Consider the following 15,962-nt stretch of genomic DNA (forward strand, 5'->3'; position numbering starts at 1 on the left):
TGAAGCTACTATTTTTCTGAGACTCCCTCGGTATTTAGAGCTAGTAATCAGGATACTTAGATTTGCTGGTAAAACCAAGAAGGTCCAATATGAAAGCACAGGTAAAGGCAGCATTTATTCTAGTCTGTCTGCCTGAATACTTTACATCGTAGCTTTAAATCGTATGCATTTACTAAATGGCACCTGTAATCATGTCTCGTATATTTACACAGCTTTCATAGTAATATTCCCACAGAATCTATCTGAATCAAGTTACCTTCTTTTCTGTTTTCTTTTGACACACTTGAAAGTAAAAGTCATGTCAGAAACACTCAGCTTTAGTGTCTGGAATTGCATGTACCAGACTTGTGCTCTCCCTCCTCTCTTTCTGCCCTTTTCTTCACCAGACACCAATAAGCTTTGGATTAAAGTAGTAGTCAAGCATTGCTTGTTCACAAAACTGTGCCATATAGCACAAAAGTAGAAGTGCATCTCGGATTCTCTGCCTGTAAGGTTGACTATAGGAGTGATAATTGTCCTTGAGTTGATAAATGTCTGATTCTTGTCTTTACTTTTATTATCAGTAGTTGAAGGGTAATGCTGCAAGATAAGTTTTTGATACAGCTGGGTTCACCTGGGTCTTCATCCATCTTATTTCTGAAATTATATACAGATGTGATGGCATTTATACTCAAAAGGTAATGAAGAAGGATTCCCTCCTAACCCCTTCCAAAAGTGTGTCCGCTTTTCATGTAACACCTAAGATGGGCAAGCAGCTGATCAGAAATAATGCTATGCGCCATGTACAATCCTTATGTAAGCTCTGGAAGTTTATCTGTGTAGCTTTTTGGACAGCAGATTAGTAGTTTCTGTGCAATTCACCTTGAGCACATGAAACTTCATGTACAAAAATTATTTATATCTATGGCCTTAAGTGCTGAAGTTTCCTTAGAGGGCTGGCTGATTCACCTCATGAATTTTTATTTGGAACAAAACTGAAAACCCGAATGGTTCCATTTAGTCGTTGTAGTGTTTATAAGCGTTTAATTCTAACTTCAGTATAGAATCCATGACAGTGTCACTGAAGTGCTGAGGTGCGATACTTGAAACTTGAAAAAATATACAAACTGTTTCTTTCGCACCTGAAGAGAGGAAATATGTGTAATGCAGTGTCTATTTCAGTAGAAGGGTGTGGGTTTTGTTTGTTTATTTTTTTTTGTTGTTGTTGTTTGTTTTTTGTTTGTTTGTTTTAGAAATACAGCAGTGGTTAGGCAGTTTTGTTAGAGATGAAATAAAAAATGTTCCTTGAACTTGGACTGGAAGATAGTGACACTAACGATAGCCTTTAGTTCCTTAAAGAGCTCATTTTGCAGTCTTAGATTAGATCTTAAGAAAGGTCTGGATAAGCTTCACTCTTGCTTTGGAGAAAGACATTGTCCTTCCTGATAATTATCTGCCAGCCTTCTCAGTGTCAGTCCAGATGTGGGCTTATGTGTGGAGTCCCCAAACTCAATTTCATATCATCTAGAGGCTCAGCAAAAGTGGCACAGCCAGGCTTACTGCAGGTTGTGTAATCATGGAGACACATGCAGTAAGCTGGGCAAAGGAGGGGCTTCCTCATCACTGGAGGCTTCCAGATCAGTTATAGCAGGGTGATTTGGGCACTAAGGAGCCAATAAAGGCATGAGTTATTAAGGCCAGATGGTTGGCTGCAAGAAGATAACATCTAACCAGCTGGAAAGGGTGAGTGGTGTAACATAAAGCTAATATTATTGAGAATTAAGCATCAGCAAGGAGTCTAGGAACATCCCTGAACTGCAGCCTGGACTGGCTGTCTGTGAGTGTATGACTGTAACCCAAGGAACCACATCCTGACTACAAAGTCTTCAAAATGTTTTCCTTTTCTCCACAGCACCCCCTCTGACCAGTTTGAAGTCAACTTTGGGTAGTTATTTTCTATGTATGAGCTTATCTTGCCCAAACCTGGGGAACAACATAGGGAAAGGCAGATAACAAGAGGTAGAGATGAAACACCCTCTGCAAGGTACTTGCACTTAAATCCATGTTGTCTAAAAAATCATTTAAAGACAGCAGCTAGGTATTGGAAAGGACAGGATAACCATACCCAAGTCTAAACTGAACAGTTGCAATGGGTCTGACTGCTGGCCAACCTTGCCTCTTCTGAACTGTAAGAATTCCTCCCCAATAGCTCTTGGTATTGCACTGTTTATTTCACTATATTCTGTCAGCTGTTCTGCATTATCCAAAATGCTTCTCCTGTTAACACTCAGCTGGACTCTGTCCTACATACTGTAAAATCTTATGGCTCATACCACACTTCTGGCAGCAGTCAGTGCTACATATGCTTTTCTTGCAGCACAACAAGTACTTAACTTGTAGAGGCCTTTCAGGCCATCCGGTTTCAAGCAGAACTTCCACTAAAATCAATGGGATTTCAGCTCTGCTTCAGCACTGACAGCATAGCGGGACCCCTGTCAGGTTTTGAGTTTCTAAAATCTTTTCCCATTAGTCCCCTGAGCTTCTAAGATTATAAGAGCAGCCTTATGTTTGTGTATACCATCCATCTTAGACTGTATGAGTGCTCTCCAAGGTTTATTCTTCAATTACACACTGCAAATGAAGAACAGGAAAAACACCATCTTTTAGCATTTTATATATATACATATATATATATATATATTTTTTTTTTTTAAGTGTATATGAATTTCTGCACCAGTTCTGCAGCAAATTGACCTACTGGTTAAGGCAGGCCTCCAATGATGGAGAGTTCAGGCTCAGTTCAGTAAAACATCTAAAAATGTGCTTAAGGGTACTGTCTGAACAAAGTCTTGAAAAGCATCACCCAGTTTACCAGCCCTTTACAAGTATCATGGGAGTTGGCGATTGCATTGTGAAATAGTGAAAGGAGCCTTCTGAAGACTGGGGAAAAAGAGAGAAAGACAAACAGGCAGACAGCAAAAATGGGCTGGTACTATAAGATGTCTGTAGGTATATGGGGGCCCACTGTACAGGCTGAGGATGGAAAAAAAGGTCTTGGTTTTGCCTGAGAGGAGTTGCCTTTTTCCTTTTTGTTTATATACAGGGCATTTCACTGAAGTGGCCATGGGACTCACCATCATGGTTAACTGGAGGCCAGACCAGCTTTGAGGCACATCTACAGCACAGTTCAAATGGCACTGTAACTGAGCTAGCATTAACCTATCTGACTCGGGTTGCAGAGGCAGACAAACTGTGCAGGGACTTTTTCTGAACCTTAGCTGTGCTGCCTTCCTAGGACCCTGCACAGGTACTAAACCACCAATACTAATACCTATGAAATCACACTGCCACCATCTCTGCTGCTGGCTGGTTTAAAGGGTTTTCCAGTATGTCTATACAAATTGTAAAGGTGCCTACAGACTGCAGTGTGGACAGAATTAGCTTCTATGATCCTACCATCTGCCCGAGGGTAAAATGTAGAAGAACCCAAGCAGAACTTATAGAAGAAACTCCATGGGCCCAAATCACAAACATACACATGCAGAGTATAGTGTACAATTATAGCTTGGCTTTCAGGGACACTTTAGTGCTGCTTAAATGTCATGGGAGCTGTGCAGAAAATACCAAGATCATTCTGTTTTTCATTGCAGCAGGAAATGTGAGCTTCGTAACATGGTCTGGGGACTTCAAAATAGCGTGCAGACTCTTCTGTGCTATTGGCTGAGAAAACAGCATGATGCTGAGATTATTTTTTCTGATAGATATTTATATTTTGGTAGATATTTATATTTTATATTATAGCGTAGACTTCACCCTTCCTGTTTGTGAATGTGTATATGGTATCCAATAATACATCAGTGTAATAAAGAAAATTTCTTCTTCTTCTTCTTCTTCTTCTTCTTCTTCTTCTTCTTCTTCTTCTTCTTCTTCTTCTTCTTCTTCTTCTTCTTCTTCTTCTTCTTCTTCTTCTTCTTCTTTTTAAAACTTATTAATTTTAACTACTATTTATGAAAAACAGCTTTCACCTGTGAAAGAAAATGAATTGATACTGCCTTTAGCTATTCCATGAGTATTTCACAGCCCAGTAGAGACTGATTCTTGCTATGTTCATTTACCTATTCTAACCTTCATTGTTCCTGTTACAAAGTACGCTTTATCAAACAAGCCAGAATACAAGCCTTTTGATCCAGAAGTGACTGCAGTTCACCCGTATCAGGATCAAGCCTTCCAGCCTGTCTATTTCATAGCAGAAAGTTTTGAAGATGCCAAGGCCAAGCTCCAGTAAGTAACTTCACTGGTGGGGGGGAGGGGGTGTTGCACACACCAGCTTGAACACACATTTCTGCTGCACAGTGGCTTTTTTAGATGTGAAGGTGTTTATCTGAGAAAAACTTCATAAAAAGCCATAGCTAAGTATTGTTATATCCTGTCCAATGCTTTGTCTCAGCAATACTTCATCTTATCAACTTCTGAGGTAAATTCTGCAACTGAACAGTGAGAGTAGAGTGCAATCCCACAAATAGGGTGCCTATGCGCTATTCCAGACAAATGGGAGGTCGTGAAGAACTGACTTACCCAAGGTCACACAGAAATTTTATAGCAGACTTGGGAATTAACATGGATTAGCAGGGGTCTTAAAAACAAGATTGCCTTTCTCCTCTGATTATATCTGTGCAAGAATGCAGAATCAGCGTTCACAGGCAGACTGATTTCTACCAAGTAGCTGACTGCAATCTAAATAATATTATTTCAAATTAGCTTGAGGTGTTTCTAAATGCATTTCTGTGACTGTTATGTAATAAGTTGTTGTTTTTAAAAAGGGTTTAACATTCTGGGCCTCAATCTCCAACAGTTAGAATAACAAGAGCAATTCTAGCTGGCGCTACTGGGGAGCATGCAGGAGCTGAAATGAGAAATTTATTAGAAGAGGAGAACTTGGGCCAGATTTCTTCCCAACCTCCCCCACCTCCTGCCCCAAAACACTGTCTGCTGAGGTTATAACAATAGCAAATTAGGCTCCTCATCTTAAATCTGCGGGTTCAGATTTAGCTATTATCTTGGCACTGTGCTAAAATGCAGCTGAGAACTCACTGGCAGAAGAGAGATTTTCAAGAGCTTTTGACTCAGGCAGACCTGAAAAGAACTTAAAAGGACAAGGAAAACACCATTCTCAAACTTAAAGTTTTTCATACATTTTTTCAGGATGGTTGCTCAGCCAAAGCTGCTCAAAATAACTGAAGGCACAAGAATCTGTCAGAATGGAAAACATAAGGCAACATCAGTACAGGGGGTTCCTACCAGCATGTACTTAATGGAAACATTGTCAAAAATGGCAAGCAATTTTTTTAATATTTTTTTTTCCTTTCAAGAGAGATGGCAAAATAGTCCAGTATACCTAGTATGGATAGGTTTTTAGGATTTTATGCAGAAAGAGCTACTCCAGGTTATTTCTTGGAAGTGAAGGCAGCAGACATGCTGTGTTTCTGCATTCCTCTAGCTTGTGGTTGTAATAACTCTGAACTGTGTTAACGTAGAGCTGTAAGAGCACAGACGGATCTGAGCCAGCCATGCTGAGAGGCAGGCACTGCAGATCTTTTGGGCTGCAAGTAGTTCAGCTGTGGGGAGGATATAATGCACCAGAAAACCTTATGGAGTGACAGTGATGAGGGTGTCACAGTAGCCAGGGCTACCCTGATAAATCCATGCCTACATATGGATAAATTAGGTCCTGCAGGTTTTATATGTGGAGAAGTGGGTTCTGAACTAGCAGATCTGTCTCCTTCCCCCACAGAAACTACTCAATGAAGATCAAGAAGCCCTTTTCTTTGCACTATGATCCATTCACCAGCAGCGTAGAGATTCTGAACACACCACAGAAGGTCAAGAGGGCACTCAGTCAAATGAAAGAGGACCTGAAAAATCTCTGCCTGGCCCTTGAAAATCTCTCTTAAAACTGCAGCAGTACATCTCACCTGGAACTGATATATATGTAGGCAGTTGCAGCACTTGAAGATTTAGTGATGAAGTTGTAGATGCATGCAAACATGCAGCTGCATGCATCTTTAACCCACAAACAGCTCTCTCAAGCTAATCTTTTCACTGTAATTTAGGCTGCTGACTTAGCCACATTAATGCATTCCTACTGAGTATATTTAAATGACAAAAAAGCTCAAATTACTCCAGTTTTTGGTAGGTGATATAAGCTGCAGCTGTTTGGTGTGTACTTATCTGTTATTATTGGACCTTTACAGGTTTTTTGTTCACCTGCTGCCTTTTGAAGTTATTGGTCACAAAATAACTCAGTAACTCTTCTGTCACAAAGTCTTTTACTTCTTGCTTAAATGACAAGATCACAATCTTTAAGGCTGGCCAGCTGCCTACAGTCCTTGCAGCTAGCTCATTTCTGCTAGCAATTACTATCCGCTATTGTGTTCACAAACTATGAATGATTCCTTTACAATGTAGAAATGCAAGAGTTTGTAAGAGGGACCTTTTACTTCTGCTTGCTATTCATTTTTTAGACAGTCTTATTTTTCAGTAGCTTTCAAATGTGGCAAAATAATTTCCTGTCATATTTGAGAACACAGAATATGTATTCTTGGATTAAAAAAAAAAAAAAAAAAAAAAAAGCAAAAAGGGCAGAAAATCTGATTTCTGTGATTCTGTGGCTCTGTGGCATACCTGCTTGATTTGAAAAAGAATTTTGGATTCTGGAGAGGGGAAAGATGAATGTATGAAAATATTTTCAAAGAAGCCTATAAGAAATAGAGCGAGTCCCATTGATGTAGGTGTAGATCATGTGATGCAGATAGTCCTAAACACACTTAAAGATTTTTATTTTTCATTGGCATTATAATGACTTTTAGTAATAACCAAAAATTGAAGTATATTTATTATTGATGGAGCAAATCCTAAGATCAAACAAAAGTAGCCATATAGCCTTGCTATGGATACAATACCAGTCACGTAATCCAACTCATCTTGCTTCCTGCTCTAGTTCCTTTCTCAGATGTGCCTGAAATTTATCTCCACTCTGTAGGTCATGTTTTACAGAAACAATCCTTTAATTGCCTTTTCCAGACTTTCATGCACTTTTAGAATCCTTCCTTCCTCCACTATCTACAAATAGAGACTAGTCTGGGAAAAGAAAAGGAGGCTCATGCCTGGAAGGATTCCCTCTCTGCTTAGCAGCAGCACAAACAGACAACATTGAGGCAGGCTGTGGGTATGACATAAGTAGGGGCAATGTGGATCTCATGGCTGAAGTTGGGTGACAGTAAGCCACAGATGTCAATGTTGATTTATCCCGTGCAGCTAAGAAACCCTACTTGTATTTTCAAAAGTGTATTTAGGATAAGGCAGAGAGCAAGCTTGCAGCTTGTCCACTGCTATCCACTAACTGCCAGCATACATGGCCTGAACTCTGATGTAAATGTGAGGTGGTTTGGCTCTTGATGGAAAAGGAGTCATCAACTCTGCCTTAACTGGTCACTGTGGGATAACAGCATGTACACAGAAAGTCACAACAGAGCAATTTGCATGCTGTTATTTCATACAGAGCTTATCTCACTGTAATTTGTACATGTGCCAGGCTCTAAAGAAACTGTCTTATTGGAAGTTAATGGGATTTTGTCTCTTAAATCTTCATGTCCATAAGCACTTCAGAAAATTCTCCCATGGGCACTAATAGAGTATTCAAGACCTAGGGAGCTGCTGCAATGGCTCCATTTTATTAAAATGTGGTGATGCCTGACAAATTTGGAACTATCTTGGCAAAATATCTGTGAGACCCCTTTCTCTCAGCAGCAGGAACATCCTGAGCTCTTTCTTTTTAATTGAAATATAGGATTTTTCTGTTTTACTTCAGGAAAAAATTTGCATATTGTAAAACCTCTTTTGCTAGAGATTCAGACAGGGACAGAGCTGAAGTGAGTTCTTTTGCTTCCAGGGTATTTCTGCTGTGATGAATGATGAACGCTCAACATACTTTTATGGATTTAATTCTACTTATCCCACTTATACACACACACAAATACTGTTTCTCTTCAGAGCAATTTGTTTTGTTACATATTGTAATAATTTATCTGTGTACTTCCTGCCAAATGGTACATAGGCAAAAACGCTTGATAGCTCACAACAGATTGTTTTCAGAAATATTATTTTCATCAACCAGTTATTTTACACTGAAAATTGAACCATGTGCTCCAGTTTTGTGTGTTTTCTTTTTCTTTCTTTTTAAGTGGAAGATAATGCCAGAGCGGAAGAACTATCAAAATATTTTCTATAGATGGATTCTGTAGGCCATAGGGTCTTTTTCATGTATTCCCTCTGAAATGGTTGAATGTGGAGTTTATACTTGAGTTTGGCTATCGCTCAGAACAGACCTATATTTGGAAGAAATGAGAGACCTGATGGATTTGTTTTGCCCAAGGCCTCACACTTTCCTTGGAGGGACTCCAGGCCCGCCCACGCACCCTTGTCTTTTCCAGTTCCTGTAGCAATGAGAGAAAAAGAAACCATTTGGAGCCAGATTCTCCAACCATTACACATGCTGAGTAGTACCTGATCTCTTGAATAATCCCAGTGACAGTACTGAGCCTATTAAGGTGCTGTGTACAGAAAGTCAGAGCAGGATTATCAAAACCTCTGTTGGTGTACTTGCTTTTTTATTGTCTTAATGATATTCGGTCTGCATACATGGCTAGGGTAGGCTCCAGTACAGCTTAGCAAAGCTTCAAAAGTAATGAATTGAACTACTTGAATTGTTAAGAGCCAGAAATATTTTTCCAAAGGAGGCAAATCTTTCCTTTCGTACTCAAGCAAACCTTACCCCTGGATAGTTATGATTGACACTCCTCTTTAATGAGGTCCAAATTCTTCTCCTCTTATTCAGTGATATTACAACGCAAAAGACTTCAGGGTTACATCCTTATGAGGTACACTGGTCAGGCTGCTCTTCCAACAACCATTCTTTCATTTCTTCACAGAAGCCAAGAAGTACCTCATACTCTTGTTGGTCTAAGACAGGGGTGATGGGGAAGGCATTGATCGGGCCTCCCAATGAAAATAAAGGCACAAAGGAAAAAGCACCAACCAGTAAAAATATGTCTTTTTGTCAGTTTGCATTTCAGCAGTTTCACATTAATCTTGCACAAGAAGGCTCCAAAGCCAAGTAAAACACATCCTGTGACTTGAAACTGAACTGATGAACTCCCCATGGGTCTTTTGCTTATCCCGATAAACTTATTTTTCCTAGATGGAGTGCATTTAGAGCAAAATAGTGTATGTTATTAAATCTGTATTGTGTTGTTCTGTTATACATGGGAGAGTTAGTAAATTTGGTTCGTGGGTTTGGGTTTGTTTTGTTTTTTGGCTAACCAAGTCTGTCCTCTACCAATTTTGGTCCACCCTCAAGCCTCCAGCTGCTTCCCTGCTTCCCTGCAGATTTACTAGGGATGCCAAGGGTACCACTGCGTAGGGAGAATACATAGTTATGCAATTTGGGGAATTTGGCAGAACAGGAAGAGGAAATTTAGGCAGGCCTCCCACCCACTCCCATGAGAAACAGTATTGTATTACAAGGCAGAACTGTCATCCTCAAAAAGACCTTCTCAATCACTTCTCTCTGGCTCCTTTAGTATTTCAACCTTTTTACTACCTGATGAACTTAAAACCGTATTTAACTGATTAAAGAAATCCCAAAATCAATTAAACAAAAAACCAAAAGACCTTCCCAGAAAGAAAGTACTATATTACATTGGGTCTCTGCTGACCCATGAAGGAAGAAACAAATAAACAAATATAAAAAATCAAACTTCCATGAAAATGATAGCGTATTGCTAAAGCAACTTAAATTCATTCAATGTACAGCTACACACCTGAAGATCATCTTACAGCCACTGTGGAGAAGTTACAACTTCGTATCCAGTAAATCGTGACCATCAGTCACAGACAGAAGTGTTACATGACTGTTTGAAGCAGGAAATAAAGCTACTAGAAAAAAACCTCTAGTAGCTTTGCCTTGCTGCAAAAACAGAAGGTTCTCTGGAGTCTGCTTCTGTAGATATCCAACAGCATGGATAAATTCCAACTGGCAAAGAAACAGAGGGGTATAGACATACATCCCTAGTAATCTCACCCTACCACTAATCAGGAGTTGATACATAGGCTTTTAGATTTAGTTAGAGGACATTACTTCGCAGCATTCTCCATCTGGTGCATGGTCAGAGGCTGGCAGAAAGGGTTACTGTCTGTCTCGTATTAAATATACATTAACTTTGGGTAACACTGGTGGCTGAGGCCCAATGTGAAAGCAAATCTCTGGCACTCTCTCCCACCACAAGAATTCCTCAGGGGAAAGAAAGCCAAACTAGAAGAGGAGTCTGGCTGACAACTGGGAGAGCAAAGGAGCAATAAATGGAAAGGACTGGTAGACAGTCCCAAAACATGTTTGTTTTGCATATGTTGTTTCAATGTTTGAGGAAAAAAAAAAAAAAAGGGAAGTTTAGCATAAAGGAGAAAAGTTTGTAACTTCAAGACTGTAGAGAAATCAAAGTCAGTTACGCCTTTTTAACTGTGACTGAGGAGTGTTAGCCTTATCTAAGGCATTTGCTTTCAGTATGGGGTACAAAGGTTAGCAAGTAGAAAAGAGGTCTTGGAAAAGAGTATTTCTCCATGGTGCATGGGAAAGCTGAAGTTGCCCCGGCCTTGCTGCCCTGCAAGACTCAATAATCCTAAACTTTGAGTGAAGACTACCTTAGAAGGGGAAAAAAAGCAACTGGCAAAGCAGTGCCTCCCCAGCAGAAGACTGCAAATTTGGTATTGCTAGAGCTATACAGTACTATCTTCCACTCCACTTAACTATTTTCTCATGAGTTTTCTTTTCTCCCTTTATTTAAAATGCTGTTTGCTAATCTCTTTTACTTGTGCTTGCCAACAGGGAAAATTACGTCACCGAACACAGGAAAGTTTATTATTATTTTCCCTGGGTTTTGGTTAGAACTTGAGGAAAAAATGGGCCCTCCTGAGTTTCAACTTGGCCCTTGCTGAAGGCAATTAACCTGGCGAAATGTTTACATTTGGGTAAAAGAGTGGCAGCTGTCACCCAACGTATCCAAAACAAATCTCTACTTCCACCTACAACTAACAGTGTTTGTCTTCAAAGTACATCTTTCACAAAGTTACTCATGACAGTTTCAAACATAAACTGCTAATGATAAAACATGGCACATAATACCTGTCAGGTAAACTTAACTGGAAAAATCCTTCAGTCTGGAACTTCAATATCTGAATTATCTGTGTTGTAGCATTTTTGGGTACCATTTTCAGCTACTGGGTCTACTTCTGCTGTCATGGAGTTTGAAGCTGGCATGCCATAAAATAGGATATGCTTTTCACTTTGGTGAAGACAGTTATAAATTCTGAATAAACAGCAAAATTCCTATTGAATAAAGTAGTACTTAATGTGGAAGTAAAAATAAAGGATCAATTTACAGTCGTATTTCTGTGTTGCATTTCATACACTTATATTTACTGACAGAGGGGAGAAAAAAAAATCAACGCTATAGAAATATTCCTTGAAGTGGTAGACAGGAACACTTAAATACTCTGCCATAAATAGCCAATTAAAATGAACTCACAGAAGGAAAATACCTATTATTTGTTAATTAACAAATGCTGTGTTTCAAGAATGCCTCACAAGATGACACAGATGATCATCATTAGGTTTTGTACAAGTGCTAGAAACATTCTCAACAGAACCCATAAAAAAAAAAAAAAAAGCCTGTTTTTAAGTATTTCCTGAATGAATCCCAAAACTGATGGGTTAGAAATGGAATGTGTGTTGGATGATGATATGAATTTTGTACAGTGTTTAAGTCTTGCACTTCAGATATTTCAATTTTGTTCTGACTCTTGCATTAGTTCATATTTCTCAGTTTAAATCTCAGTAAACAAAACAATATCACTCAACTCTTGTGTCTCTGGTGTCCTACAAAGGCAAGCTTTGTAACTGATTCTGAATTTTAGCTCTATGCAACACTGTATTAGCTGCAGGGAGTGTGAGGAGGAAGTTTCCTAAAAGAAACTCGCTAGTCAATATTGTTTGTTGTAGCTTTTTTCCAATTACCAGTCTTCATCTGTGAGCAAGAAGCAAGCCAAAAGTTACTAGAACGGGCTTTGTTTTAGAAAGCTATCATCTAATATGGCTATCAAGTGCATACACAATTTGGAAACAATTTCACCCCATCACTGACATGGTAAAGGATTTATGGTATAGCTTCCTTGGGTTGTGGGCAAACCATCCAAGCACATTTTCTCAGTAATTTATGATATATCATTATTTTTTGCAATGCTATCTTGCTTGGCTTAATGGTGTTTAAGAAAGAATAAAAAATAAAAAGTAAAAAAAATGTGTGAAGAAAATTGACTTTCCTATTGCCTTGACATCTCCATTTGCCCATGAACCAGAATGAAAACATGAAGCAAAGAAGCAATTATATAATTACACAGAAAATTACAGAGCACCTCACTGTTTAGTGCTTACATGACAATGATAGGCTACAAGAAAACCTTCTTGTTTAATTTCTGCAAATAGTTCTTTACATTCCACTAGTTTACTAAAGCCTTTAGGTGTTGACTAACAGCTGAAGAAAATTAGTTATTACAGAGGACTTGGCTCAGTATGATTCCCCCTGATGGTTTAGTTCCCTATCATAAGATAAAATAAAATGGGACCGCTCCACTAGTTTCAGTAGAGCTATCTTAGGCTATACTACATGGAGTATCATGGTCCAGTATGCTGAGTATAACTCATGAAAGAAAGCTCAGGTTTTGTGCTATCTAATATATCTATTTTGAAATTATGGAATCCTGTTTATATTTGTGTGCAAGATGGGAAAATAAATTATATCATTTAAGAAAATTGAAGCAAGGAGACTATTCTTTAAAATAGGAATCCAACTTATAGAAGTGAGCAAAAATATAGTTCCATGGATAGGGACACCAACAAAGACCAACAAGAAATCTGAATTCTTCTTCCAACATCATCACAGAGTGTTCTGCTATGATTTTGTCTCCAGAGAAAAGCAGGTTCAGCATTTATCACATTACCAGACTTCCACCCTCTGTAAAAGAGTTATTTTCAGCACAACATGAAAATCTATCTCCAGCAAGATCTCAGTAGATAAAATTAATACATATTTAAGAGCAAGGTCTTTGGTACATTACCCATTTCTCCATGACACCTGTGTCATTTCACATTATTGGTCTGTCCTGCTGCACTTTAAGCTAGCTGACATTCTCGGTGGAAGAGAGGAGAAAAGGAAAAACAGGAGAGGCCTAACCAGGAGAGAGTCCTATACTCATAGTATATTTGTGCAACAATTTTGCTGTGCTTGAGGCAGAACAAGAGGAACGGGATCTAATTCTGAAATAACAGACAATACTCATAGAGCTGTTGCAAAAGACAGCTAAGCTTACTCTGTGCTTCTGCCATACTGAAAGAATGATTCTCTTTCCCATCTCCCCATAAGATGGAAGCTGGGGCCGAAAGGGAGCTGTGATGCTTCAATAAGCTTCTTTGGGAAAATGAGATGTAGGACAAGGAAAACAGCTGAAGAGAGCATAAGGACTCATTCGTGTGCCACAGTACCTGTGGGCTGGATGTTATTCTGAAAGCAGAATGAAAAAGTTTTTTTTTTCTTTTTTTTTTTCTTTTTTTTTTTTTTTTCCATCTCTGCCAAAATGGGAACAAGAAGATGAACACAGCAGCATTGCTCATGTGAGAATAGTGTCTGTTATAAGAAGATATTGCTGAACAGACTCACACTGAGTTTGGAAGGCACCTCTGAGTTTGCACAGTCCAACCCCCTAGTGAGAGCAGGGTCAACTAGAACAGGATGCTCAGTAATGTGTCCAGCCAGGTTTTGACTATCTCCAAGAGCAGAAACTCCACAACCTTTCTGGGCAGCTTGTTCTAGTATTCAAACACTCTCACAGTAAAAAAGCCTTTTATGTTTAAATGGAGTTTCCTGTACTTCAGTCTGTGCCCATTTGCCTCTTGCCCTTTGACAGGACACCAACAAAAAAGCCTGTCTCTGTCTTCTTTACTCTCCACATCAGATATTTGCACACACTGATAAGATGCCACTGAACCTTCTTTTTCCCAGGCTGAACAGTCCCAGCTCCCTCAATGTTTTCCTGTATATAAGATACTCCCTGAATCACTTCCACAGACTTGCTTCAGTATGTCCTTGTCCTCTTACTGGGGATCCCAGAACTGGACGCAACACTCCAGATGTGGTTTCCTGATACTAATTCCACCTTTCACATGTTCCTTTTTTATGTTTTAGTTTTGTCTGAAACTCCTTGTTTCATCCATGCAGGGTACCTCATGCGATCATTCCTACATGTCAAGATGTGCAATTCTTGATCTTGAAAAAGGTGAGCCTTAAAAAAACGCTCAAACTGTCTTATGAAGGTTTAGAGGATGGGGAAAATGAGAAAGAAGGAAATCACAAAGAATTATGCTTTCTGTTAAAGCAATTTCTTGCCATGTTCAAGACACATGTTCATGTGCTTAATCCAATGGACAACTAATTTTTCATGCAAAACAATTGAGGAAGGCTTGCTCTGTAGTGTCAAATATTTTTTTTTTCTTTTTGGACATGTATGCCAAATGTAAAAAGCCTCAGTCTGCATTCATGTACCACATTAGACTGCAGAGAGAACTTGGCATTAGTGTAAATCTGAATCTCTATCATATTGACTATCAAGTGACGCAGACCCCCTCCGCTCCCCAAGAGGCTTTGCCTTCAGCCACATTAAGACCCATGCCAATCATCTCTGGCATGTATTTGAAGTGTCTGAGTGATGTTTGTTTTTCAGATCTATCTGTAGTTTATGTATGAGGAAGGACATCAGATGGCACATCTCCTGGTTGTGCAGGTTCAGACATACAAGGAGATTCCTTCAGTTTTAGGGAAAAGTGAATGTGACAGTTTTGAACATACTTCTCTTGGAATCTGTTAAGTACCATAGGTATATCCTGATGGGATGAAGAGGCTACCAATAATAATTAATTATTAATAATATTATTAATTACATTAATTACATTAATAATATTATTAATTACATTAATAATATTATTAATAACATGCTCAGTAAATGGATTTTGAATTGGTATTATGATTCCTGCTCTTCACTGAAGCACAGCACTGAAATTCAAGAGAGCTGTTGCAATCCCTGCACGTGGAGAGAAAACTATGGAGGATCTGAGACTGTAAGGTGATACACTGCCAAATGACTTGTCATCTGAGCTAGCATATAGAAGACAGTCAAGGAAGCTGCAGGCAGCTCTGAGGGTTGCATTTGAGAGCAGTCAGAGGAGTTGCTATATAAAGATATTGGTACACTAGTATCTCAGGAACATGATTTCATACCTACGTGTTTCTCTCGATACCTTAGGGGAGAATCAGACTGTCATATCCCATTGAGGGGTACCATTCACCTGCTACCACACTTCAGAGCTCCAGCAGATTTGCACAATCAGTTTGGCTTCTATTGATTTCTCAGATCCTAAACTAGCTCAGTCTGTACTGCCCTTGCCACCTAGGCTGCCTTACAGCCACCTTCCCAACGCGTGCCATATTTCATAGGGACGGTGTACCCGAGCGTAGAGCAGCTCTGTGCTATTTACCTTTTGTCCACAAGGTGGTAGCGTAGCATTAACATTAATATAAAGATGGTGGATGACTAAATTTTCGACCAGTTATCTGACAGTCTCCTACTACTGGACAAATGTTGAAAATGTTCTTCATTTTGTTAACTTTCTAACTGAAGAACAGCATGATATATTAGGTCAAAGACATATACATGGAGATAGCAAATATTTATACAAATAAAGAAGTTTTACAAAAATCTACTCCATGCCTAATAGGGCTAAGTGGAAAGAATGAGTTGTAGGGATAAAATCATGCAACTCA

At 39.1% G+C, this 15,962-nt stretch overlaps 1 protein-coding gene across 1 annotated transcript in view; it reads left to right on the forward strand.

The window, feature by feature from the left end:
* The window catches only part of LOC101794316 (tyrosine 3-monooxygenase), a 34,007-nt gene extending 25,040 nt beyond the window's left edge, over nt 1-8,967 (forward strand). Inside the window, exons 11-12 of the mRNA XM_005022557.6 lie at nt 4,127-4,260; nt 5,771-8,967. Coding sequence (XP_005022614.2) covers nt 4,127-4,260; nt 5,771-5,930 — 294 coding nt within the window. The 3' untranslated portion in view covers nt 5,931-8,967. The remainder of the gene's footprint in view (nt 1-4,126; nt 4,261-5,770) is intronic.
* The last annotated feature ends 6,995 nt before the right edge of the window (nt 8,968-15,962 follow it).

This window comes from Anas platyrhynchos, chromosome 1, assembly GCF_047663525.1.
Source record: "Anas platyrhynchos isolate ZD024472 breed Pekin duck chromosome 1, IASCAAS_PekinDuck_T2T, whole genome shotgun sequence".
NCBI classification, from domain to species: domain Eukaryota; kingdom Metazoa; phylum Chordata; class Aves; order Anseriformes; family Anatidae; genus Anas; species Anas platyrhynchos.